We start from the raw sequence: 25667 nt of genomic DNA, 5'->3' as shown, positions 1-25667 counted from the left end.
GCCTTTCCCTCCATGAAACTTGGTGAATGCTAGTAAGATCTAGCTTCCCCAGTGTGGTGGTGTGTTTGAATGGGGAACAGCTTGTGTTCTTCATTTGGGGGCTTAATGGAGCTATGTTGCAGGAGAAACAAAGTGGACAGTATGTCTAGCTGTAGGTAAGAACAAAAAAATGCTTTATTTGGGAATAAATCAGTGGTGAAATGATACCTCTTGTCTGGGGTCTCCTGTGTTATTCTGGAAGGAGAAGAAATACAAAAAAAAAAAAAGTTTCTGGAGGCTTTTGGCTTGGGTAAGACCTGCTACCCTCAGGAAGACCCGAAGTGTTTGCCTGTATTCTCAGGTTGGGAGTGTTACTATATCTTGTTATTTTTTTCCAGCATGACACAGTATTTAAAAACTTGCCTGGAATAGGGCATGTTAATTTGCTGAATTTAATGAAATAAATGTAATGAAATTTAATGAAATAAATGACAAGAATGTGTAGGGGGGTGGTGCGACTTGTATTTTAGAGTCTCTCCAAACTTTTACTTTTTCTGGACTAGCAGAATTACAGACATCTTGAAAGGAAAAGACCTCCTAGTTTATCCAGGGCATATCCGGTGTTTGATTGCTTCCTGTTAATTTCTTTCTCTGTTGAGTTTTAAATGTCCCTAAGGTTGTGCTCCTGACTATTCCTCAACCTAATAAAAAGAGCCATCAGGAAGTTTCCAGGTCTTAGCCAAAACCTTTCCCTTTTTCAATTTAATTGCTTTACTCTTATATGTAACTTAACTAGTCAAGAATTTGGATCATTCAAGTACTTCTAGGGTTCCTTTTCATTAGTATCTTCTTCTACAAATTCTCTAAAATCCAAATGAGAATTTTATTTTAAAAAGAAGGCTGTGCTAAGTCACCTTATGTGTTTGGTTTTCATTTTATTTTGTCGTAGAAGCAAAATCAGACCTGCTCAGCAATGAGCACTGCTTGGAAATGAGCTCTCACAAAATGCTACATCCTCCCCAGTGGTGTGAAAGTTCATTGCTCTGACATTCTTGGTAGGCAGATGTGAACAGCAGGCCACTTTCTTCCTTCCTTTTTCATTAATGGAGGCTGAACTAGGAAATCAAGTGCTGACAAGAAAAAAGAAAATTCAGTTCCTTGTTATAAATGTTAGGTGTTCAAACTTCAGGTTCTTGCCTGAACTGTGAGTGCTGTGAACTCACCCGTGCTGCAGACATACCATGTTGCAGTTAAATAAATAATAGCTTTCTCCTGAAAACTGCCTGAATACATAATAAAATGCTTTTCATAACTTTTGTTCCTTACCCATGAGAAATTTCTTTTAAAACCATTATGGATTAAAAAAATAAACAAAAAATCCACAAGGGAACTTAAGGTACGGAAGAACTGGAATCAAATTATATTTGAGGTCCCACTTTAAATCCACACAAGTGCAAAAATCTGCATTAACAAACTGAAATGATATTACATTATATATTTAGCAACTTTTAAATCTTACAGACTGCATAGAATAGAGTTGCTGCTGCCCATCTTCTAGCATGCCCAGTAGTTCTGGTTAATGCATGTTAACTTACAGGCACAGAGGATAGTAGATCAGAGATCTGCATGAGGAATGTAAAAGCATTCGAGAACAAAAATAATTATTTCTTTAACATCAGTTTTTACTACTTTGTAGGAAACACCATGCAATTTAAAATACAAAGTGGTATCTTTCCCAGTTTCCTGTCAAAGCAGCTTTTAATTTTGAGACTATAGTTTGTAGTTGGTTTCAAAGAGTATGCCTTGTGTTTACCTTAGCAGAAGTGAATTAAATAAGGGTGAAATATCATTCTTACTTTTGGTTTCCTTCTTGTGTTTAAACATGTTTTGAAATTTGTAATGTGCGTACTGGTTGGGAGATAGTCTTTGATGTTCATCCATATAAAAAAAAAAAGAAAATTAATGTATTTCTTTATTTTAAGCAATTAAGTTTATCAAGTAATAAGAAGTGGAAATTGAAAGATACATTTGTTCTATATCAACTGAAAAGCTTTTATTGAAAGTCTTTGTTTCTGTATCAATTTACCTGCCTGTACATGGGAGGAAAGGCAATGATTAAGACCCACAACCAGTACACCTTTGATAGTGATTGATACAAATAAATACAAATAGAACAGGGAAAGGCAGTCTCCAAACAAAATGTAGTCTTAGATACTTGTTTTCATGGCCTCTTGCCTATTTTTCTTTTTTTTCTTTCATTATTTGTTTAGGGTATCCCCAATCATTTGTGGTACCCAACTTTAAGGAAGTTTGGCACTGGGCATGATTAATCACTGTCCAGGTCTGGTTTGGGAAACTCATTTCACCTCTTCCTAGTTTTAAACATTTGACAAGCAAAAGCTAGTCTGAGAAAGCTCTTCAAGTGTCAAAGCTCTTAAGTGCCATTTAAGTATGTCCTAGAGTATAACTTCAGTTCTGTTGGTAAAACATCTAGGCTTGATGCATTGTTATAGTAAAGTGTTTTCCTTTCTGCCAGAATTATTCCTAAAACTTTCTCTGTGGGAGTGCTTGTGAGTGATAAAGCAGCAAGTCATTTTGTGAAATTAAAAGAATAACCAAACAGAACAAAAACCACGCTTATATGATTTCCTCCTGTGTGTGGGCAGATACTGAATGCTTTGTTGTGACTCAACTTGGTTACAGATGGGCTCTTACTTTGGCTCCTCCTTATGTGCAGTTGATCTGAATTCGGATGGGTTGTCAGACCTGCTGGTTGGAGCACCTATGTATTCTGAGATCAGAGATGAGGGTCAAGTCACAGTCTATATCAACAGAGGAAATGTGAGTATGTACAGGGGGTGACTTGGTAAGGGATGGGGGTGTGGGTCCCTGGTAAGGTGGTGCTTGTGTCCTTCCAGCACTGTATGGTGAAACTCGTCTCAAATAAGTGGGGGCTCTGGATGTCTCTAGCAAAGCATGAGGTAACAGGAAGACTCATCTGGTATCGTAGTTTGCCAGACGCCAGCCCATATTCATCACAGCCCATATTCATCACAGTAAATCTTGCAAGGAGATCTGAGAAAGTCTCTGGTTGTATGTTAAAACTTGGTGGCATTTGTGGTTTTATGTGGGTTTGATGCCAAAACCAAGTAAGAATCAGCAGCTTTGACTGAGTTTCCTTTGTGTTTTGGGTAATCACTAAAGCCTAAAACTCAAATTAGAACACAAATGTTGGAATTCATGTTACTTTCACATTATGCCCATATAGAGATTTTAGGGAAAATTGTTATCAGTTGGTACTCTTGGATTTCACATGATCTAACAACAGTTTTGGAAAAGTCTGAACTCTGTTGCACTGGTTAACCAAGGCCATTCTTATGTTTAATTTATAGGAATACAATTGTTGTTTACATACTATTAAATATTTAATATTCAGGTCCTAAAGCTGCTATCTTAAAGGAAGAGTTGTTACAGACTAAAATTGGCTTTTATTTAGTGAACTTTGAGTTTGTTTATGCTCGACTTCAAATTCTTCAGAAGTCCTAGCATTTAGGAGACTTGAGAAGTGTTTTTGCTCCTATTTTATTTTTTATTACTGCTCCTTTAATTGAGCTTTACTTTTTTAGTTTTATCCACAGGAGGTTCCACCTTTTGTGTTGCAGTGTTGCTGTTGGGTCCTCAGGATAGGGTCCAGAATGCCAAACAGATAGCCAACATTTCCTGCTCACAGTGAGAGTATACATGAGTTATTTTTTATCTTCTATAAAATAGTCAAGAAGCCAGTATGAGTTACACTTATACTGCACCAGAAGTGTTAGAATTACTTGCACAGGCAATGGCTTGCAGGATTGTGGGCTTTATTTTGGCCAGTGGACATTTTAAACTTTGTTTTGATGCCTTTCCCTTGGTCCTAAAAATTAAGAGCCAGACACAATTAAGGGATAAAGGGTTTTTACCTTAGTATTTAATAAGGATCTTTACGGTGCACCACTTTGCCAAGGTGGAATGTGCCAAAATGCACACACCTGATAGATCAGGTATACAATTTTATAGAGTTTGCAAATTAACATATCTAACAAAGATGTCCCAATGAGAGGTTGAATGAATAGTGTGATAATCTCCCCATCCCAAAGAATTCCCCCCTGGAGGGGCCTAATCCTAATTTACAGGGTATATTCTAAAGAGGAACTTGTTTCTCAAGAAAGTGTAGGCCTTTCTGGCCTCCAAGTGCAAAGCCTCTGGGATGTTTGGTCTTCTGGCCTAAGAGAATACCAGGGTTATACTAAGTTATCAGACTTAAGGAGTTACTAGTATGCATGCTAAGAGCACTGAGGATACATAAAATGTATATAAAAGGTATCTAAAAGAAAAGGCAAAAAATCATCTTGGCATCGGTCTCATTCTGCAAGCACCATTGCTTAAGAGGTTGTTGCAGAGGATCAGAGAAAACTGTATTATAAAAGAAACAGGCATAGTGGTGCTACATTTATAATTCTTGTATTTTGCCCCTTCCTGTGAGAACTGCAAAGAATTGAGTCATGCATACAGGCTGGCCTGTCTTCTCTCTGTTGTGTTTCAATTTCATTATGTGGTATTTTCTTAAAGTCAGCAACTCCTTGCAGCTAAGTAAAAGATTTTAGTGCATGTTCCAGAGGGCAAATTATTCTCATTCACAAAGGAAGCAAAACCAAACAACCCTGAGGTGGATACAGACTTAGACTATGTAACTAATTTTTTTTTTCTTGTGGAAATGTTTCTTTCCCCTGAAGGGAAGACTGCAAGAAAATAAAACTTACATATCTGACTGGAAAGTGGGTGGGCAAGAAATACCAGCGCCATATAAGGCTTCTCACAGCATAGTAATACAAAGCTACTTAATTTTCAACTTCTCTCAGTCTCTTTATTTCATTAAATGTATTTCTTTATTCTTAATTTAAGAAGGCTTTTGGAGGACTTTGCTTTAATCCTTCTGTCCTGTACTTAAAATGTTTTCAAATCCAATGATCAAATGTTCTTTGCTTAGGGAAACATACTCCTTAGCTTGGTGGAGTTTAGCTGAATAAACTTGGTCTGGGGGTTTTGGTCCTTGGATGTAATCTGCCAGTAGAGCAAACTCTGGGCTACTACGTTTTAGGCATCTGTAAACTTCCATGATTCACCAATCCCTGTGACTGCATTTAGTTACATCTCTGAGTTACTGTTTCATTAATTTAGCATTTTGGTTAAGTCATGCACTCCTTTGTTTTCCCCTCCCCTTTTAAAACTAAAATCCAGAAGGCTTAAAACACAAGTAAAATAGATTTCTAGAACGTAGGTAATCTGACTGCCTCTGAGAGCAAGAGGCAGGCTGCAGCTCTGCCCCTGGTCATTCCCACATCACATGGGCAGCTTCCATGGGGAAGGCTTGCCTCATCCAGGGCTTGCACCATTTCCCTGACCCTGTTCTGTTTCTTACTTGCTAGGGAGTGCTGGAAGAGCAGCTCACCCTGGATGGTGACAGTGCCTATAATGCTCACTTTGGGGAGAGCCTGGCTGCCCTTGGCGATATTGATGACGATGGCTTCCCAGGTCAGTGCAATTTCCTCCATGGCCGTTTCTCCATAAGTGTGTGCAATGCTGGTGACACTGTCAGTCTTGCATAGCCTTTGCATAGGCTTTGCTTATCCACCTGACTAGCTCCTTGGTTCATCCTAAAGATAAATCTGCTTGTGTAGGATTTATGTGCTGAAGCGTTTTGTAGCTGACTGTCTTTGATGTTGGTTTGGTTTTTGTCTGTGCAGGTCACATTAACATTGCTTTGTTTTCCTTGCTGTTGTATTTTCTTCTTCCCCATATGGCTTATAAAAGGCTTTAGATAACCTCACCCTGAACAAAACAGAAAACTATGTCTGATTTGTTTCTTCTTGCCCATTTCCCTATGTTTCCAAGCCTTTCTGGTTTTGTTGACATAATCTCATTTCTTATCAAGAAGTATAAATCAGAAGTAGCTTCTCACTCCTGATAGCCCATGGTCTATTAATTTCTCTCTTTTGCTTTGTTCTCCCCCTGCTCCATTCTCAGGACACTCAGTGTGAGACCCTATGCTGTGAGAGCAGTAGGTGAGAACAAAATGTTGATGCTTGTTTTCTGCCGTGGTTTCTGGAAGTGCAGATTAAGGACTTCAAAGCAAAGGCAAACTTAGTGTATGCCTGGATTTATTTCTTCTAGGCCACTCAGGATGCAGTATCCCGTTAAGCCTAACCCAGCCTCATCGCAGGTTGCCCTCACAAATCGTGAACATGCTCTTCCTCTGCATCTGCACATGCACTTGTGTGTTCTTGCTAATATTTATAGTCAGTCATGGTGATGGTGAGACTGCAGAGGGAGTTGGATCAGTCTGTGGGTACAAAGCAATCATGAAAAGCTAAATTTTAGCAGATAGCATAGTCACTAGATCCAAGTAGGAGGGGAGAATGAGAGGTGGGATCATGTTTTCTGCAGTTAAATTGGATAAATTGTAATTGGAAAATTCACTCTCAGCAATTGTTTTTTAATTCTTGCCTATCCATTTAATATACCCAGTCTCTTTGTGTAGCCTTGGATTTTCAACCAACCTTAATATACTGCTACAGTAAATATTTCTTCAGTCTTGTATTTGTTCTCACAGGTTGAAGATTTCGTTATGAAAGGATTCTAAATTCACTTTTTTGAGTATGGTTGCTTGTTGATAAACACATTTTTGTAACAGGAGATGTGTTTCTAATTAGGTACAATATCTGATTCTGTGAAACATACATATGTGTACAAATTCATATGGGTTTGTGTATTTTTAGAGTTTATCTTAACATGAGCTCTTAATTAAATCAAACAAGTTCCTTCTGCTCAGGTTCATAGAAGCTGCTGATCATCTTTGTCTTGGGGAGCTATTTTCCTATGGATGGCTGCATCCTAAAACTAGGGAAAAGTTGGAATAATAGAATGGATTGTGAAATCTGCACTGTTTTACAGATGTTGCCATTGGAGCGCCTAAGGAGGATAACTACGTAGGAGCAGTGTACATTTACCATGGGGATGCCAATGGTATTATACCTCAGTACTCTATGGTATGTGACACTATTGTTTATGATCCCTATCTCAAAGTCACTCTCCCAGGACCCACAGAAATAAATCATATTTAAGTGTCCCTTAATAAGTAACCTTGTCATAGCTCTACATCCTTTCCTCAGTCCTGGTATGAAGATGGCTTCTCCCAAAGTTTGTCTATATCTATGCTGAATGTTTAAATTATGTTAGTCAGGAGGTATTTTTTACTGTGTTTTGTTACAGCTGTCAACTCTGTCTTCTTGAAGCAAGCAGAGTCTTAATAGTTGAGTGTTAGTTTTTAGAGATAGTACTAATGCAGAGGAGAAATTAAAACTCTGGAAAGGTTGAGCATGCAAATTATGGAGAGGCCTGTGGGAGGTTGGCAGGTTGCACTTTCTTCCTGTGGAAGCATATTTTGTGAAAATGAAGAGTTACTGACTGTTCTTTTGTGCCTCTTTACCCACCTTCTTGGTCTTCCTGCATTCTGACAATATGTCAGATGGTCATTCTTAGGTGCCAACCCCCTTACCCACTTATTATGGGGTAATATCCCACTTATTTGGGATATGCTGTGGTATCTTGTGCAGAGACAACACAGTGCAATTTAGCTGCTGTAGCCAGACAGTAGAGCAGATAAATTTATGCTCATGCTGCCCAACATATGTCTCATAGTCTCTGTCTAGCACATTTCATTGTTCCGAAAGCCTGACTCTGCCCTCCCTCTGTGTGTTTGAAGTCCTGGTTGTTTTGTTTTGTTGCTGGGTGGGATCCTTCATAGTAAATCAGTTTAAAGAGAATTAAAGTGTTCAGTGGTTATATTGGCAACTCTTTCAACAGAATATAAAAGTTTAGTCCTTTTTCCTTTACCATGTATGTGGCATGCACTGCTTTTGGAAAAAAAAAAAGGGAGTTAAGTAACTCTTCTGTGCATTTTAAAAGTATTCATAATGTGTGGCATGTGGAGGATTCTGCCTGATTTTTGCCAAGAGCCACTGGTTGGGAGGTTCTTCTCTGAAAACCCCAGAGCTTTACAGCTCTTGCTGAAAAGGATCAGACTTTTTTTTTTTTCTTGGTTTGGTTTGATTTTTAGTTTGGTGGGGGGGATTGTTCTTGGTGGTTTTTTTTATTTTCTTATTTTCGTGGGTTTTTTTTTTTTTTTTTTTTTTTTTTTTGGTCATTCATGGGAAAATTTTACATTTTTTAAGGACAACATATGCCTCTGCACTTGGTCAACGGGACAACATCCAGCTCAAGAGTGTGGCAGGGTATATGGTCATTAACTCTTGATAAAGCATTCCTATCATTGTCCCATGTTCTGAGGCAGCCAAGGGGGCAGTGCTTACAAGAATTGTCTCTGTGCCAGTTCCCAGTGTCTGCTGCAGGGCACTAGATGTGCTGCTGGTTCAAGTCCTGTGTAGGACCAAAACTGTGTAACAACTTCAGCTCTTTACCTATCTGCCCTAGATTTGAGCCTGGAGGTGGAAGACATGTTGTATCTTATTACTATATTCCTTATCCTTCTTAGTGCTGTGAAGTTCCTTTTGAAATAAGCTGTGAGAGGTGGAGAGGGGTGGGTCCAGCAGGGTATATATTTTCACCCATTTAATTTTGTTATCTCCTCCTCCTCCCTCCTCCTGCTTTCATAATTTAAAGTGCTGGTAAGTGTTGTTCTCTGATGTCCCTTCAGCAGCTTCAGTGGCAGCTATTAGCAGAAGCAGCTGACTTGGCTTTGTGTCCTGCTATTTTCATTTATGGTTCTTAGAAGCAGCATTATTCTTTTGTCTTGTAGGCTGAAAGAACCCACAGATGTCTTTTGGGTGTTTGCAGGTGGGATTTACCACCCTAACTGGAACCCCTAAGAATGAAATGCGAGTGTAATGTGAGGATGAAGTTACTTCCAGTTGTCTTCAACTTACCTGCCCCCAAGTAGAAAAAGAGATCCCAGAGGAGCCCTGTTCTCCCTTTAAACTGTCAGGATATCTTTCTTACTTTCAACTAGTCTTTTTTTCCATAAATTTCCTGCCTGATCTTTTGTCCAATATTACATTCTTTTATGGGAGGGCCAGGAAAAGTTGGTCACATGTCACACACAGTGAAGCACCTCGAACAGACTTAAAATTACTTCATGGTTTCCTCTGTCTGTAACTTCTGCAGTCAGACGTTGATTTGAGTTCAGGTCTTGCATTGGTGGCCCAGAATAATTGAAAGCTGGGAGACTTCGGATTGCCTTATTAGAAAAAGAGATTATGTTAATTTGCTTCAGACAAAGGCATTTACAATGCAAATCATTTAGAGAAAGTTTTGTGTTAGTAATTAAAAAAAGAAAAAAACTATGTTAGAAGTTAATTAATTTTTGTGCTGGAGAGGCAAAAATGAAATACAACTTCCAAACTGACAGAAAATACTCTGTAATAGATGATGGAAACCAAAATTTCTAGTGGGATGAGAATTAATCATTTTGAGTTTGAGTATGCTGGTAAACTTAGTGAAAATATATGATTGTGCATGATTTTCTGTTTTAACTAATGGTTAATATTGTCAAGATGCTTATTAAAACTTTTATTCACAGCAATTAAGGTAATAAAAAAATAATCTCTTGGGTGCAGTTATGTTTTTTTCCTCATGCAGTAATCTGTTTGATGTTCCTTATTTTGCTTGGGTCTGTACAAGTATTGTAATGCAGGTGTAGGTTTTAGTCCAAGTCAGCACTGGTCTCCTACTCTCTGGGAGCAAAAGGGCAGCTGACAGATCTTCCTGTTAGGGCTGTGTGGGTGAAGTGCAAGACAGCAGGTGTGTAGCACTTCCAGCCCACAGAAGAGGACCCAGTGGCCATGAAAATCCTGCCTGAATGTTTTGTGATTTTTCTGTTTTGGTAAGGGTTTTTTTTTGGGGATTTTTTTGTGCTAATGACTAATTTTGCTTGTGTGTTTTCTGCTGCAGAAGCTGTCTGGGCAAACAATAAACCCAAAGCTGCGTATGTTTGGCCAGTCCATATCAGGGGGAGTTGACATGGATAGCAATGGTTATCCAGGTATGTTGGCTACTCTAGCAGTGAGAGCATCAGGAAAACACAGCAGCAGACTGAGAAAACAGCAGAGCTGGTTGTTTTCAGGCTGCTAGTTCCTGCCATTGCAGGTGGTCAGTGAAACTGAGCTGCTTTTTCCGTTTCCTTTCTGCCACTCAAAACTCCTGATAAAAATTTTAGGTGATTAGCTTATTCAAGTATTTGCACGGTCACAATGATTGAGGCTTCTGTATCTGACCAAGGTTTTAAGTTTTTGGGAAGCTGCTCTGTCAAGAATGGCAATCTTAAAATAACCCAGAAAGTAGACAATAATATAACAGTAGTAATAAAAATCAAACTATGAAGCAGAAGTGAATATCATAGGACTAATCCTTCAGTTACAAGACTTATGACGTAATGATATTTGAAGGGAGAAACTGGCTAAGTCAGAAAATGCTTTTTTAGATTCATGTTCTGTGATTTAGCAACAGATTTGAGAGAACTGAATTTTATGCCTTCTTTGTAACTGCCTCAATGTTACAAACATTTCAGATATGACTGTTGGAGCCTTCCTGTCAGACAATGTGGTACTTCTGAGGTGAGATGTCTTTTTTCATTCACTGTTGTCTTCTTCTGTTTTCTGTTCATATTTTCTGTGCTCTAAGTCCAGTTTCTTCTCTAGTTTATTGTGGCCAGAAGAAGCAAGCTGGATTACTTTTTAAGCAAAATTTTAGGCATCAATGGTGTCAAAGATTGCAGTCTAATTTGAATAGAATAGTGGAGGATGATAATACCAGGATAGTACCTGGTCTACAAAGAAAAAGGGTTAGATCTTTAGGAGATGCGTTGATCTCAGTGTCTCTTCAAAAAGGTTGCTCCTGATTTGTGACAAGGCTTTTTTATTATTATGATGTTTACATAAAGTAAATCAATTGTGATTAAAGGGAATGCAGTTGAGCAAAAAATTAGCTGTGTAGGATGCCATGATGTAGTTTTGCAGATATATATATACACACACACACACACATATATATATATATGTATACACAGTTTTGCTTACATATAATTTTATAATGGGATGCAGAGTGAAATAAGAGTCTTTGGGGAAATGAAATACAGATACACTTTCAGTGCACACAGGAGCTGGGCTGCTGTTTCAAATTTGTGAGTTAAGTGTAATTGTCTGTTCCATCTGATAGAGGTGAGACAGTTTGTTCACCAAATTATGCAGGTGGAGAGTTAGAGTGCAAGTGACCTGGGTTACAGAGTCAAAAGTTGGATTTTTGTCACTAGCTCCTTTGTTACACTTACTAATATTAAATTAAAAAAAAAAAAATCCTTTCAATACTTAGATATCTTTAGGAACTCCTGCATCTTAATGGAAGATACAGGGATGGGATGATCCTGGTCAGACAAATGCTGGAGCTGCACACAGATATGCCAGCCTTCTTCCTGTTCAAGGCAGGAGAAACTTGGTTGGCTCTTTCCATTTGAATCAGTTACACTGAAGAAAAAGGAGAGGGAAGGAAGAAGTACTCTTGATGATCAGCATGGCAGGTGGTCAAGGCTTTTGAAGAGTTTTCTGGTTTTTCATCATACGGAGAACACTAATAACTATTTCTGTGAAAAAGTGTGCCATGCCCTAGATGGGAATTCACAGTCTCACATCTCTGAAGCTGCTCGAAAGAAAACTGCATTTTTCACCTACATTGATGTTATTAGCAGAGAGGGGAAGACAAACTGAAAGGCTTACTGTGGTTAAAACCACATACATCACAACAGCATGATGACCTCTGTTTGTGTGTTCAGTTATGCTTGTGCATTTCAGAGGAAATTAGTGCATTACTGACTAACTTTATGAGCTGCTTGATTAGTTGCTGTTACTGCCAATTATATTGTGTCCCTCTTGTTGTTAGGATGCTCCCCCACTCATCCCTCATCCTTTCCCTTTTGTGAAGTCCTTTAACCAAAACCGACAAATGTTTTGCTAAGTGATATTTAAAGCCTTTGGTGGAAGCCTTTGCGGCAGATGCATTCTGTTGATCGTGTGTGTATGGCTCCTTGACAGATGCATTGGGTTCTTTTTCCCCAGTGAATAACCAAGTGACATAACATCAAGGAAAAATCACACAGTGCATGATGGCTGGAGAAGTACTTTTTTGAAGAAGAAATATTTTTCTAGATCAGTTACAGCATTTACTCTTTTATGTCTCCCTAAGCATTCAGAAAGAGTGGTTTTTTTGAAGGTGTGAAATGATCCTAGGACGCTGACTTTTTCTCCTCCCTTCCTCCTACCATATATGTTTCTAAGGCTAGCATTTATTTTTATCCTCCATCTCAAAATGTGAACTTGCACTGTTATTTCAGGCTGTGGTAAAAGAGTCTGAGCAGCTGTATTGGAGATTGATGTGAATCTTGTTCCAGTTCATATAAATTAGGTGTAACCACAACCCCTGCTCTCTTCTTCATCTCCCCTACCTCTAAATTTAAGTGGCTTGTGGAGTGAGAGTCCTGAAGTGGTTTACAAGCTCTGGCCTTGCATGAGTGCTGGGACTACCTTAGAACTGAATCTGCTGGTTGCTGCACATTTTTCTTATTACTGTAGTTGGTTTTGCAAGAACATGTTCATCTTGAACACGTACAGAATTGCAAACAGGAAGAATAACACCCATAATTTTTGGGCTGAAGTCCTGCACTGGAGATGGCTCAGGTGTGCTTGAGTTTCTGGGTTGCTTTTCCCAATCAAGCTGCTGGGACTTCTGTGTTGTATGAAAAAGGAAACTGTTGAGGAATACATTCAGTGCAGGTAGCTTGGTGTATGAACTGCAGATTGAGCTCTGGGTGATGAGAGCCCAAAGCAAGAGCACACTCAGGGACACTGAGACACCACAGGAGCAGAAGACTCAGGAAGCAGAGCAGAGACTTTCATGTGCTTGGACTGTGAGGGTGTAAAAGCCCACAGGGTCCTTTGGGGTCCCTCCTTGGAGGCATCACCTTGAGCTGCGTCTGTGTTACTGCACTGCAAATAAAAGTCTCTATGAAACTGTGGAAAAACTGGTCTGACTATGTGAGTGTGGTGTGTGTAGGAAGTCAAGGGGAGCACTTGTCAGCTCACTGGAGCCATACATTGCAAACAATCTTTGGCTCAGCAGTTAAAGTCTCTGGTGGTGGGAGTGTGACTGCCTAAGTGCTTCCTGGGTAGTCAGACAGGGAAGTTTTCTTAGCAAGACACCTGTGCCTTAAGGCACTCAACTTGCCCTGTGATTTTGGCTGAGGTCTTCCTCAGCAAGAAGTACTGGTAGCAATGACCTAGTGCTGGGGTTGCAAGAGTAGAAAGCTCTTGTTCACAGTGCACTGGATAATTCCTGAAGCACTGTTCAGCAGCGTGATAAAAGTATTCAATCCTTGTCACTTGCCAGGAGGGAATTAGCCAAACATTTCCTCCTCCAGAAAACATGGATGTGGCATCTGTTTTCCCTCTTATACTGTCAGAAAAATTATGTATGAATTCATCTCTTGTTGAGGACCTTGGTGCTCTCTCCTTGACTTTGAGGTCACAAATTTGACTATAGACCATTCTGTGGAAACCCATAGTCTCTCCCTACCTGTCCCTGTTCATCCAAGATGGTTTACAACTGATCTCATTTGCATGAACTTGTTCTTGTTTGCTGTTCTGGTAATTTTGTTATCCTCTTCAGTCATCAGGAAGGCTTTATGCAACCTTTGCTGGAGGTGATTGTTGTTATTACATATTAACAGTTTCCCCAGCTGCCTGCCTGCAGTCTATATCTGAACACTAAACTTAAAGCTGACATTACCACTTTCATAGCAATTGCTAGCTAAGTAAAATGCTAATTTATTTTATAATTCAAATGTACTCTCTTATTTTTCCTGTCTGCTTGAAATTGTGCAGTTTACCAAATTTACTTTCTTTTCTTTTCGTGGAGAATTTCCCTCTGAATGATCACTCAATTCTACTTCTCTGTTGATCTCCAGATCCAGGCCTGTCATTACCATGAATATCGCCATTTTCCTGCCCATATCTATCAATATCACAGCTCCTCAGTGCCATGATGGTTTGCAGCCGGTGAACTGCCTCAATGTCACAGCATGCTTTCGTTTCAGTGGCAAGCATGTTCCTGGAGAAATAGGTAAGGTACCTGTGCCAGCCCTAGACAGAAACACAGTAACAGGTTGACCTGGAGTCGAGGTCTCTCTTTGTACTTAGTAAAGGAGCTTTTGTGTGAAATAAGTAGTTTCAAGATGAACATGGACCATACAATCCCAGAAAGCTGGAGGCTTGAGAACTTTTTGTGCATGTTTTACCTTCTGAGGCTGACATAATACTGAGACAGATTCTTCTTGAGGGAAGTGTCTCCCTGGACTTACTGCAAGAATAGAGAACACAGCCTTCTGAGTTCATATTCCCTATCTACCTCTTGATAATACATATCTGTATCCATATCCGCTATCAATGTTATTAGAAAACAAGATATGATTTGCTCTGGATTAATAGTGTTTGAAAGTCTGCAAGGAGCTCTTGAAACAGACATGAGAAAATATTTATTTGTGCATCAGTTTACCTGCTTGTAAAATGATTATAAATAGCCCAGTATTTTACTGATTGCAAGAACATCAAATTAGTTAGTCTCTGTAATAGAGTTTCTTGGGTGAATGGAATTGTGTAACGTGTAATTGTCCTAGCCTTTACATCTTGGCTCTATTAAAATACTACTTATGTCTTTTATATCCCAATGCTTACAAATCTTAGCTGTTTTATGAAACATTTCTAAATATTTAAGGCCTGGGTTATTTTTTTTTCTGTGATGTTTCACCTTCATCATGCTTTAAGAATGGCAGAGGACTTGCACTGTGCTGTTCAGGGAAGATGCCTCAGCCTCACAGCATGCTGTGTCTTGACAGTGATGCTGGTGACAAGCTGGGGGAAGCACTGCCCTAACCTTTTTGAGCAGCTGGTTGGGAAGGGTTGGGAAGAGTGGTACCTGTGTACCCCCACCTGAGCCTGCTGCAGTATTCTGTTTTTAATTAAGTCAGAAAAGGAAGAGGCTTCTTTCTATTTCTTGAATTCACATGAAGTGAGACTTATAAGCAGCTTGTCACTGTCACCTGAACTGCTTAAAACAATGGAGTTACTATATTTAAGATTCCTCTGTATTCTAACATATTGCTGCAACTGAGACTTCAGTTTTTATTTTTACTTTCTCTAAATGCTGATTTTTTCCTTCCCTGTAAATGATGACTCTAAGTAGACAAATTCATGCTTTTATAAAGAATTTTTTTTAATACCCACTACTCTGTCATTATGGGAATGCATTTCTGAGGGCTCCTGAGGTGTTAATTCCTCTCTGAAAACTTGTGAATAGGTTTTCTGAATATTTAGGTGTCCTTACGTTCCTGGGGTACTATTTAAAATGCTTCCTTTTCTTTAATTTCATATATTTGGACCTGTGGCTAAGAAGTAAACTGCCTTTTTTCCAATCTAAATATCAGTTTCCCTTGTTTACAAAAGACCTACCTTCCTGTTCATCATGTCTTATAGGAGCTCGTTGAATTTCCCTGTGTTGCCATACAAACTGTACTTCCCATGATTTACTGGGTAAAAGCACACGTGCATATTGTTTGATGACTAACATCCATTGTGTTACAAGGAACTTTTTTATTATTAAGTAGGTTATTATAAATTTCAACCATTGTCCTTTGCCTAACAAAGTGATTTTTCTTGAAAATGTTACGGCCTGAACTATCTGACTGTATAAAACCCCTTCAGGATATGATTTGGATAAAATATCTCAAATGAACTTTCAGTTAGTATTCTAGCAGTCAAGCCATTTTAATTATGGTGCAGTTGAATAGTATCAATTAACAAAGGATGGAACAATTAATGGAAATATTGTAGTGGTTCTTTCCTGCATGGTTAAGTGTGGGGGAAAAAACCCTAGAATATATATCCTGTTAATGCATTGTTACGCAGTTTAGACTTTGAAAGGCTTATGGAGGTGTTTAAATGCTATGCCAGGATTTTGGGGACAGAAATGTTGGGAATGTCTCACCCTCGGATGTCTGGGTGCATTTTGCTAAATCAGACTGTGAGAACGCAGTGCTCATCTAGAGTGGCACTCCCCTAGGGCTTGTCAGCATGGACTCTCAAGATTACTGCTTACTGGTGTAAAGTTGAGCATTTCAGCTGCTTTTGGGCAGCTGAAATTGACCATCTACATAATGTTCAGAAAACCAAGCAGAACATGCATGCAGCATTCTCCTGTGGCAAATGTGTGTTTTCAATACTTACTTGAATGTGTGGTTATTTTGTTGACAAGAATGGGAAGAAAAGTCATCTTCATCTAGCAGTGCCTCACACTTGCATGTAAACATTACCTACCTTTTTTCTTTCCTTCTCCTTCTAGTGGTAGTTGCAATACTACTGGTCATGAAAAAGCTGAAGATCTGTGTTTATGCATTCTATTTGATACTGCAAATGACAGTACAATTTCCACTAAATTGTTTCTTGCAGACAATAGTTTTCAGAAGTATGAATTTATTGCTGAAGTGTTTTTGTCTGAACAAAGAGCATGGCCAAATGAAACATGTGCTCTGCACTTTGTGCCACTCTCTGACTCTTCACTCTGCCTAAGTATTGCTGGAGAGCTGAACATCTAGTTGTACACCTCCTGACAGAGACAGCCTCCAGTATGTCTTGGACATACAAGAAGCATGGCATTTTAAGTTTTCACTCTTTTATCTCAGAGTCTCACTTAAACTATTCGTCCCTCACTTGAGGGGTTGTTGCTTTATCTCCCCTGGGGTTTCTATAACACCAGGAAAGACAAAGATTAGAGGAAGACCTTTCCTATCTTGGATGAAAAGGTTTCAGCTTGTTCAGACTGTGTACTTCTGTGTGACCAGGACAAGAAAGAGGCTGCTGGCATCTCTGTGCATCAAGTCCTGCTTCTACATTCATCCCTGAAGGAAAATGGAAGTAAACTTGTGTCTGCAGTTGCAGAGATCCCGTTATTAAAGTGATTAGAAATGCCTCTGCCCAAATTCAGGTGCAAATGAGACTGTATGCCAAAGTCAATAGCATGGGTTTTATTTGATAGTAAATAAGAGAGAGAGAGGGAAATAAATAAGTAAATAGTGAATAGGTGGAGGGACAGGAAGAGAGTGACAGAGTAAAGAAAATATCACAATCTGTGGATCCCAACGATGTTCCATTGATCATGTCCAGCTGGTCTTCTTGGTGGTGATGGTCCCCTTGAAAAGCATCTGTAGGGAGGAGGGGGCTTCAATGGCTCCTCTATACAGTTTTGCTATAATGAGCAAAATTTTATATCAATGTTTGAAGCATGAACTATTTCAGTCTCTGACAACAGTCTAGATAATTTCCTCTACAATAGTAACAAAATAGTAATAGTGCCAGCCTAAGAATTAGGTGAATTTTAGTGGCTATGAAAATGAAGGGTTTTGGTCATTTGACTAGAGTTCAGCAAATAGATATGTTAGAAATTGCTCTAAATTTTCTCCTGTAGTCTCCATTTCAGCTGTACATTGCTTGTGTGTTGATTCATTTCTAGGGTAGTCCTCATGTCCCTAATACTGTTGCATAAAAGACTGGCAAGATTTAGTTTAGGATAATAGGTTGTTTGATATTTCCACTGTTTAAACATGTTCCTAGGACTGAAGAAACATGCCTAATCAAAAATTTTGCAAAAGTAGACTCTCGTCTTCTAACCTGTATGCAGCTAGAGTTTGGTGCAGGGGTATTATTTCTGTCTTTCTCTCATTTTTCCAGTCTGTTGGGAGGCAGGCATGAGTCAGTGCTTACCCTCAGAGTGCCTCAGAAGCAGACATGCTGCAGGGATGTGGTGGTCAGTGTATGGAACAGTGTGGATGGCTCCCTACTTAGACCTAGGGACAACATTGTGAGAGAGGGTTTGAAACAAGGTGGGAAGTACTGGAAAAAATAAAGTTTTTTGGAAGAGGATGGAGGGAATATCTTATATATTCTTATTTGCTAGTGCTTTTTTCTAATGCTTTCATTACTTAAGAATTTTCTTGCAAGCAAAGTTCATGAATCATTTTCTCCTCATAATTACTGGCAGAGAAAGCAAAGAAACACATTCCTTTTCCAATGGCATTTTGTAATTATTTAGTTAGTTCTTCATTTTTTCCCTGTGTTGCCTCCCACTTACACTGCCCCCCCCCCCCCCAGCAAATCAGTACTATAGCTAGTAGTTTAGCAAGCACTTACAGATGTGCTTATCCCTGATAAGCATTTTGCCTCCTGCTGTTTGTGTGCTTTGTCATTATCTTAGTGGGTGAGAAAGGGATGTTCAAAGTGGTTCAGAGTGTACAACCCATCCATTAGCACAGCCAGCTGTGATTCATGTTGTTTAGCTTGTGGGATACCATGGCCTGGTCTTAATCTCTTCTCACTCCCTGCTGCTTCAGGGGTACTTTCAGTCTTATGGGATGACTCTTGCATCATAAGTATAAATATGCTATTTAGGATGAAAATCCGTGATGAAATGTCTGCTGCCATTCACTTGGTGCATCTCTTACTGGCTGGAATCGTTCACCTGGTCTGCTGGGTAGCAGCTATCTTGAAGATATTAGCAAAAATTTCTCAGAGGGAGACATTATCAAAGCTTTTAAGCATTTTACTTTAGTTATGGAAAATGAATAGTCATTAGAAGAACTGGGCCCTTCTTCTGAGCTCATCAAATTCATGCCAGAGCTTTATTTTCATTGTGTGAAGTTGGGCGAGTAGATTCTCAGTAGAAAGAGAGAAAACTCATTCAAAGCTGCTGGACAAATATTTGAAGACATTACTTGGAAGAGTTAATTTTCTAGTGAAAACTTGCCTGAAGGCCTCCTATTGGAGTGAGCAGGAAGAACTTACACCACCAGCAGTGATAAATTTGGCCGGTTATCTCCCCAACCCCCCACTGCCCCAGGCTGCTAATCTTGGAAGCAGCAAAACTGTGTGTGGGGGAAGTAGATGGTATGAATGCTAAGATTCATTGCTAAGATGACTGCAAATCAATGAAAACAATTGTCAGGAAGTGCCACATCCTGGTTGAAATTTGCATGGTTTGTGCTGTTTTAGAAGGAAAACAGAGTTTGAGGTGGCTGCTGTTGTTTGTGTTGGGATTTCTGCTTTTTCTGTCAGGAACACAGTTTAAACATCATCTGGGTTTTTTCGTAGGTTGTTTGTTTGCTTGCTTGTTTGTTTTTTGGGTTAAGGTTATGCATCAAGATGTATTACACATCATTGCCTATGGGAAAGGATAGACTGGGAATAATAGCGACAGGAAACATGGGAGTATGTTCGTAATTGGATCTGGTTTTCTGTAGCCCCCCACAGGGACCTTAGTGATTGATTGAGGGCCCTCAAAGGTTAACCTTTCTTCATGCACAGATGCTCTGGAGGCAACAGGATCCATTGAGAGGTGGCTGGAAAATACCTATTGTTCACTGACATCCTTTGTTTTCTTCTTCCTCCATTTTAAAACAGGTCTGAATTATAACTTGACCGCTGATGTGGCAAAGAAGGAAAAGGGCCAGCAACCCAGAGTTTATTTTGTGACTTCTGGAGAGACAGCAGGGCAGATCACAGAAAAGTTACAACTGTCATTCATGCAGGAAAAGTGCGAGCATTACCTAGCGTATGTCAAGGTTAGTTCATTAATGTCCTTCCTTACTTTGGCCTTGCTACATTCCACTCTTGAAAAAGTTATTCAACCAATCAAAATGGTGTTGCTTTGGTTTCAGATGTTTGATTTCCTGATAGGTAGAAGTTCAGAACTTGCTTGGCATGATTTGCCAGTCTGAGCACCTTCAAGACCTGGCGCCAGGAAAATACTTTTTTTTAATTTTTGATCTTTCTCTTTTTTTCTCTTTTGCTTTCTCTTTCTCTCTTTTTTTTTTCTCTTTTTCTCTTTCTTTTTCTTTCTTTCTTTCTCTTTCTCTCTTCCTTTCTCATCTTTTTCTCTCTTTTTCCCTTTCTTTCTCCTTCTTTTCCCTTTTTCTTTTCCTTTCCTTTTCCTTTTCCTTTTCCTTTTCCTTTTCCTTTTCCTTTTCCTTCCCTTCCCTTCCCCTCTTCTCCCCTCTTTTTCTTTTTTTTTTTTTTCATCTTTTTCTTCTCCTTTTGCCTTAGTTATTTGCTACAGGTATTATTCCCAAGCAGACAACATCTTGTTTTATTAGGCACCATAGGTTTAGTGTTTAATTTTGTTTAAAGTCTGACTGCACAAGACTGGTGATTCCATCTGCATGGGAATGGCAGGATAATGTGGGGCCTGCAATGAAGTAATTGGGCTCTTAGATTTGAAGAGCTCTGTGGATTTCATCTGGGCTTGAAAGCAGCAGTGGGATAACTTAATTTCACATGCGTCATGGTCCTAGAGATACAGAGTGCTTTCCAGACTGAGAGATAGAAAGGTTCTGTTTTTCTTGTGACAAACTCTTCATCTGGAGCTTGCTAGGACTGTAGTTGTCCTCATTTAGCAAATGTTGAAGAAATGTCACCCAGGTGCCATTGTTTTCAGAGTAAGCATAACAATTTTCTTCTACACTAGAAATGTATAGAATGGATTTTAAAATTATATAAGAAGGACATTTATCTTTTAAACCACATATATCTTACAAACACTAATCTTTATTACTAGTCCTGACTGAAGGACTTCTTCCCATAGATAAGTGTGACCAAATTTGATGGATAACACATGGCACTGTCTTGTTTGGAGAATACAGCACATCTGGATTTTTCTAAATCTATAAATTTTTCCAGGAAACTTTTTTATACCTAAAAGCTATGAGAATGGGAGATAAAATTAATCCTTTGTCTCTATCAACATTTTGTGTATGGCTCTTGAGAGAAAATAAAATAAATAAGGGCACCAAGGAGGAAATGTTGTTCTGTTAAATTGTGTGGATCTGTCAAGAAACTACATATCTTCCAAATTTTTTTTTTTTTTTTTTTTTTTTTGGTTTGGTTTGGTTTGGTTTGGTTTGGTTTGGTTTGGTTTCTGCTGTGGAAAAGCTTGTTAAAGAAAATGTTGGCCTATAAGATTACCTTTACTTAGAAAATGTATTACTGAATTTACTAATCCTGGTCTTTCTCCAATGAACACATCTGGTTAGACTTCAATTTATTGAGTTTGGATCAAAAAGAGCCATGTGCCTATCTAACCCAATAATCATTTCTTTCACACTAGCTCTTGTAGTTTTTGGATATTACACAGAATTCATTAAAGAGCTACATATGCCCAAGAAACTCTTTAAATTATTGTGACATTTCTAGCTAATTTTGGGAATGGAAAGGTAAAAATGGTTCTTCTGGAAAATTCCTGGGTAATTGGATTTTTATAGGCAAGACATACATTTAAACGTGTTTAAAAATACCAACAACTTAAAGCAAAATAGCTGGTTAACAAACAAGGCTACTGGTTTTCTGTGTGATGTGAGCAGCCATTTTTCACTGTTGGAAGAATAGCAGGAAATCTTGTAAGGGAGAATGCAAAGTAGTAGAGGAAGATAATCCCTGTGCTTTTCTGAAAAAGATGGTGTCGTGCACAAGACTACGTGACATTAGAAGTATCAAAGAGAGCCCTGCACACTCTGAAGGAGTGGAAATGCGTCATGATCACTGATATCCTTAAGTAAAGCAAACTCCCTGGAAAACAAACAAGCAAAAAAAACACCCCTCCACAAACTCCAACTGGAGTTCTCCTTAATTGCATATCCTTGTGATGGAATGGATGATTAAAAATATGTGGGCTTAAAATATACAAATATTTCATTTAGGCTTCCCTTTTTCCGTTTATTTACTGTATGTCTGGTGAATTCTCCTGCATGGCAAATTGAGTTGTTTGTAGCTGCATCCTCAATACATTCTCTTTATTATTGTTTATTTGTGTTGCTGGTCACAAGGGGGCTATGTGGCATAAGGATGTCAATTCTGGACTGACCATAATGAAGAATAGAGAAGCTGCTTGGACTTGTATGTGACCTCATGTGCTAACTTGACAAACTCTGTTAGGTACACAAGGTCTCCAGTCCAACTGGAACACAGCAGAACTCTGTGGGTTAAATTAGTGAAATGAAAGCTTTTTCCAGGTCTTGCTTGATGATACTGTCTTATCAACATGTAATTCTAGTATGCTGGAGACACAAAATGAAAGGACTGAGACAAACCATTTAAAAAACAGATCTGTACAAGCTGCCTGCAATTTTTCAGAGATTTGATCTCAAGAAACCCCAGCAAAACTGAGCACTAAAAGAGTTGCAGTCGGCAAATAAACTGACATTTGTTTTGCAATTGATAAGTGTCCATGTTTTGAGCATGACTCATTTCCTATTTGTGATTCCTTTTCAGGAGAGTAGCTACTTTTCTTGTTGCTGCTACTGAATTTGACTATTAAAGTCTGTATTTCCTCTTATCTGTGTGACTAAGTGGATCTCAGAAGGTTTGTAGGATACATGTAGCTGGGATCTTCATCTTGTACAGGGCAGACTATCAAATTACAGCTTAAGTTGCTAGAGCTGTGGTAGTTCATGAGAAAACATGGTTTTCTGGTTGAGAACAGAGAATGAATTGGAAATGCTTTGGAACTTCAGAATGCATTACATTTAGTTTTGTAGTGGGCATAGAGTTGTAGAGGCGTGATATGGTTTTATGACTCTTTTATACTTTTGTTTCAAAATTGCCTATATTCACTGGAACCTTCTTGATGATTACTAGTTAAGAAACTTTCTTCAGTATAGATGGGTAATAGAACCAATACTGACAGAACCTCGGGTGTCATCTCCAAAAGCTGTATTGTTTTAATTTAAACAACTTTTGAAGGTTTTTAATTTAAACAACTTTTGAAGGTTTGACTGATACATTGAGTAGAACATGGCTGTTAGTTGAGAAGTTCAGGAGCACCCCAGTTTCTCATGTCAATACATAGTTGATCCCTTGTGTCTCTTAGGAGGTGCTTCACTGCTGGACCATTCTTCTTCCAGCTCTCTGGGGATGATGGTGCTGCCACGGAAGATCTTCTCTCCTTCAGTGGTGATAAAACTATTAAGAGAAGATAAATACCTTTTGCGACAACTGTCAGTTTTGCTGGAGTACAAGGATGCAAAGTTTAAATTTGATTAGCTTTTCCCCCCTCTCTTTTGTAAAAGAATTTGGTTTTTTTTAGTATAAAGGAGGGTGGGTAAATGAGGAAAAGAAGCAGAGTTTGCAGAAGGGAATAGAATCAGAGAAGACTGAAAAAACAAATGGATTTGGAGGCTTTAGAAGCGTCTCCTTAATATCTGGGCCTGCAGCTGAAATGTAGAATTTTCTCATGGCAACTGCACTCATTTGATAATGTTCAGAAGACTGGGGCAATAGGCTGAAGAGGTGCTGTGAACAAGGCAGTAACTCTGAGGAAACATTATTTCCCTTTTGCGATAACCACCCTGGTTGTTTCCTGATTAGATGGGCTTTCATACTATGTGAGATAGGTTTACCAGTGTATTGGATGAGAATTTTACAGAGATTCCAAAGCACATTGTGCCTGCAGATTTATGCAGGATCAAAACACATCTTCCTTGATTTATCACAAAGGTGTAATGGTGATCACGTTGAAGAATTCCTGCATTTATTAAAGAAGCACCATCTGGTTTCTTACTCCACTGCAGGCCAGCCAGCTGGGCTGCCTATTGCTACCAGTCACTGTTGTCTGTGTGCAGAGTGGATAGTCTAATAGATGCAGACACCATCAGCAGCGCACATGATTAAACTAGACACTGCATTTATATTTTCCAGAGATCTTTTTCTTGGTCGTTTTCATGTAACTCATGATATTAATTCTTAATGGATCCAGACATAGCTTATGGGAAGGATGGGGCTGAGAAGTAACAGCCTTTACATAAAGGTGTGTAAGTGAAGAGCTAGTTTTTGTACAGACAGGTTTGGAAAAAACACACTGACTTTTCAACAGAAATTCCACAATTGTGCTTTATTCATTGCTGAGTTCTGCAGCCAAAAATTTGCATTCTTATGGGTATGTTCATGTGTCTACCATGAATCACTTGCTTTTAAAGATACTCTAGACTGCTGACCTCATGCAAACTTAATCTCTAGTGTTCACCTGTTTCAGTCAAGGTCTGTGGTCATGTTTGTTTCTCCCTCTACAGCTATTTGATCTCATCTGAGGGAGTTGCATATATTGAAGTCTTTTCTTTCTGATTCATAGTACTCTAGCTTTTTTCTAGAGATTGGGTAACAAAGCATTTGATCTCAGTCACATGAGATGTAGAGATGGTGTCACCTTGATCATATGCTTTCTTCTGAGAGTTGTCTGCCTGTGAATGTATATCTCTATGTAAAGATTCGTCTTACAGTATTACAGGATAGAGATAACACTTGAAGCAGAGACTGCTTTTCCAGCAACAACAACAATGAAAACTTGGTCATGATTATCTAGAATTTCACAGGGTTTGGACTACTTGGCAGACAAAGGGAATGCTGAACTGTTCCAGCCTGTAGTAGAAAGTTTATCACCACTGTAAGACTAAAGCTGCTGTGTAGTTTTACCAGGAATGATGACTGCAGTGAGATTCAGCGCTAAGACCACGAGCAGAGTTGATGCCTTTGGGTTTGTTCCTTTTACTTGTTTTGCGTAACTTCATTTTACCCTTTTGCAGAGCCAACTGGAGAAATTGTTAGGCCCAGTCAGATGCAATCATAACATGTGTGCAGGTTTAAAAGGCTGTGGGATAGGTGGGGTGATCATGAACACAGATAGGGGTTTATTTACAAGAAGCATGTTTTCCAGAACGGTTCTGTTTTCCAAAACTGTGCAAAGTCCACTGATAATCTATTAGGGCAGCCTGCCTCCCCTCCAGCAGAGCAAAATAAATGTGTTTTAATACATAAATATAAATATAAATAAGTTAAATAATGTTTTCTGTTGCCTTTTTCTATAAAGTGATCAATCATCTCTTTTTGGATAAATTCTGTCTGGCACTGAGTAGAGCTGATGTCTCACCTTGAAAAATAAGCCAAGGAGAAGGAGAAGCTGCATTTTTTCCTGCATAGCTCATATGGACAAGGGAAGAACAGTGGTCAGCTGCATAACTCTTTTCATCACCTCTTAAGTAAACGGATTTAGGAGTACAAGAAGGAGTACTAGGAGTCAGTGACATCTTTGATCTGAGCATTAACTCTATCAAGTTTTAAATACTGTTAATGATCATGTAGTTATCTTTGGCATTTTCAAAGATTTTTACAAGGTTCACCAAGAACAAGGAAGATTATCTTTCAGGGGTCAGCTTATAGTCCAGTTAAAAACTGTCCTGCACAATATGGCCAAAAGGAAGCTGCCAAATATGCCTCCTTTCTTGGGGGTTCCCGTGCTGCAAATAGTTAAGTGCTGTGTGATTTGTAAGAGCTAGTACTGCAGCTAAATGGGAAAGCAAGTTGTATCAGATACTCTACTGTTAACTGTTTGGGAGGTTTTTATTGGGCCGTGTAGCTAGAGAGTTGTGTGGTAGCCCAAAGGTGTTTGTGTCTTGAGGCCATTGGGAGATTTTCAGCTGTGAGCTGAAGGGTAAAAGTTTTGTC

General features: G+C 39.0%; 1 protein-coding gene across 1 annotated transcript in view; it reads left to right on the top strand.

Annotated features, from left to right (window-relative positions):
- Positions 1 to 25667, top strand: part of ITGA9 (integrin subunit alpha 9) — a gene marked incomplete at its 5' end in the record, with an annotated part of 207374 nt that overhangs the window by 27351 nt on the left and 154356 nt on the right. Inside the window, 7 exons of the mRNA XM_083854287.1 lie at positions 2683 to 2820; positions 5442 to 5547; positions 6967 to 7061; positions 9982 to 10072; positions 10598 to 10643; positions 14042 to 14196; positions 19581 to 19741. Coding sequence (XP_083710413.1) covers positions 2683 to 2820; positions 5442 to 5547; positions 6967 to 7061; positions 9982 to 10072; positions 10598 to 10643; positions 14042 to 14196; positions 19581 to 19741 — 792 coding nt within the window. The remainder of the gene's footprint in view (positions 1 to 2682; positions 2821 to 5441; positions 5548 to 6966; positions 7062 to 9981; positions 10073 to 10597; positions 10644 to 14041; positions 14197 to 19580; positions 19742 to 25667) is intronic.

The sequence above is a fragment of the Zosterops lateralis genome, assembly GCF_965231275.1.
Source record: "Zosterops lateralis genome assembly, chromosome: 1".
Classification (NCBI taxonomy): Eukaryota; Metazoa; Chordata; class Aves; order Passeriformes; family Zosteropidae; genus Zosterops; species Zosterops lateralis.
This window is presented reverse-complemented; position numbering and strand designations above follow the sequence as displayed.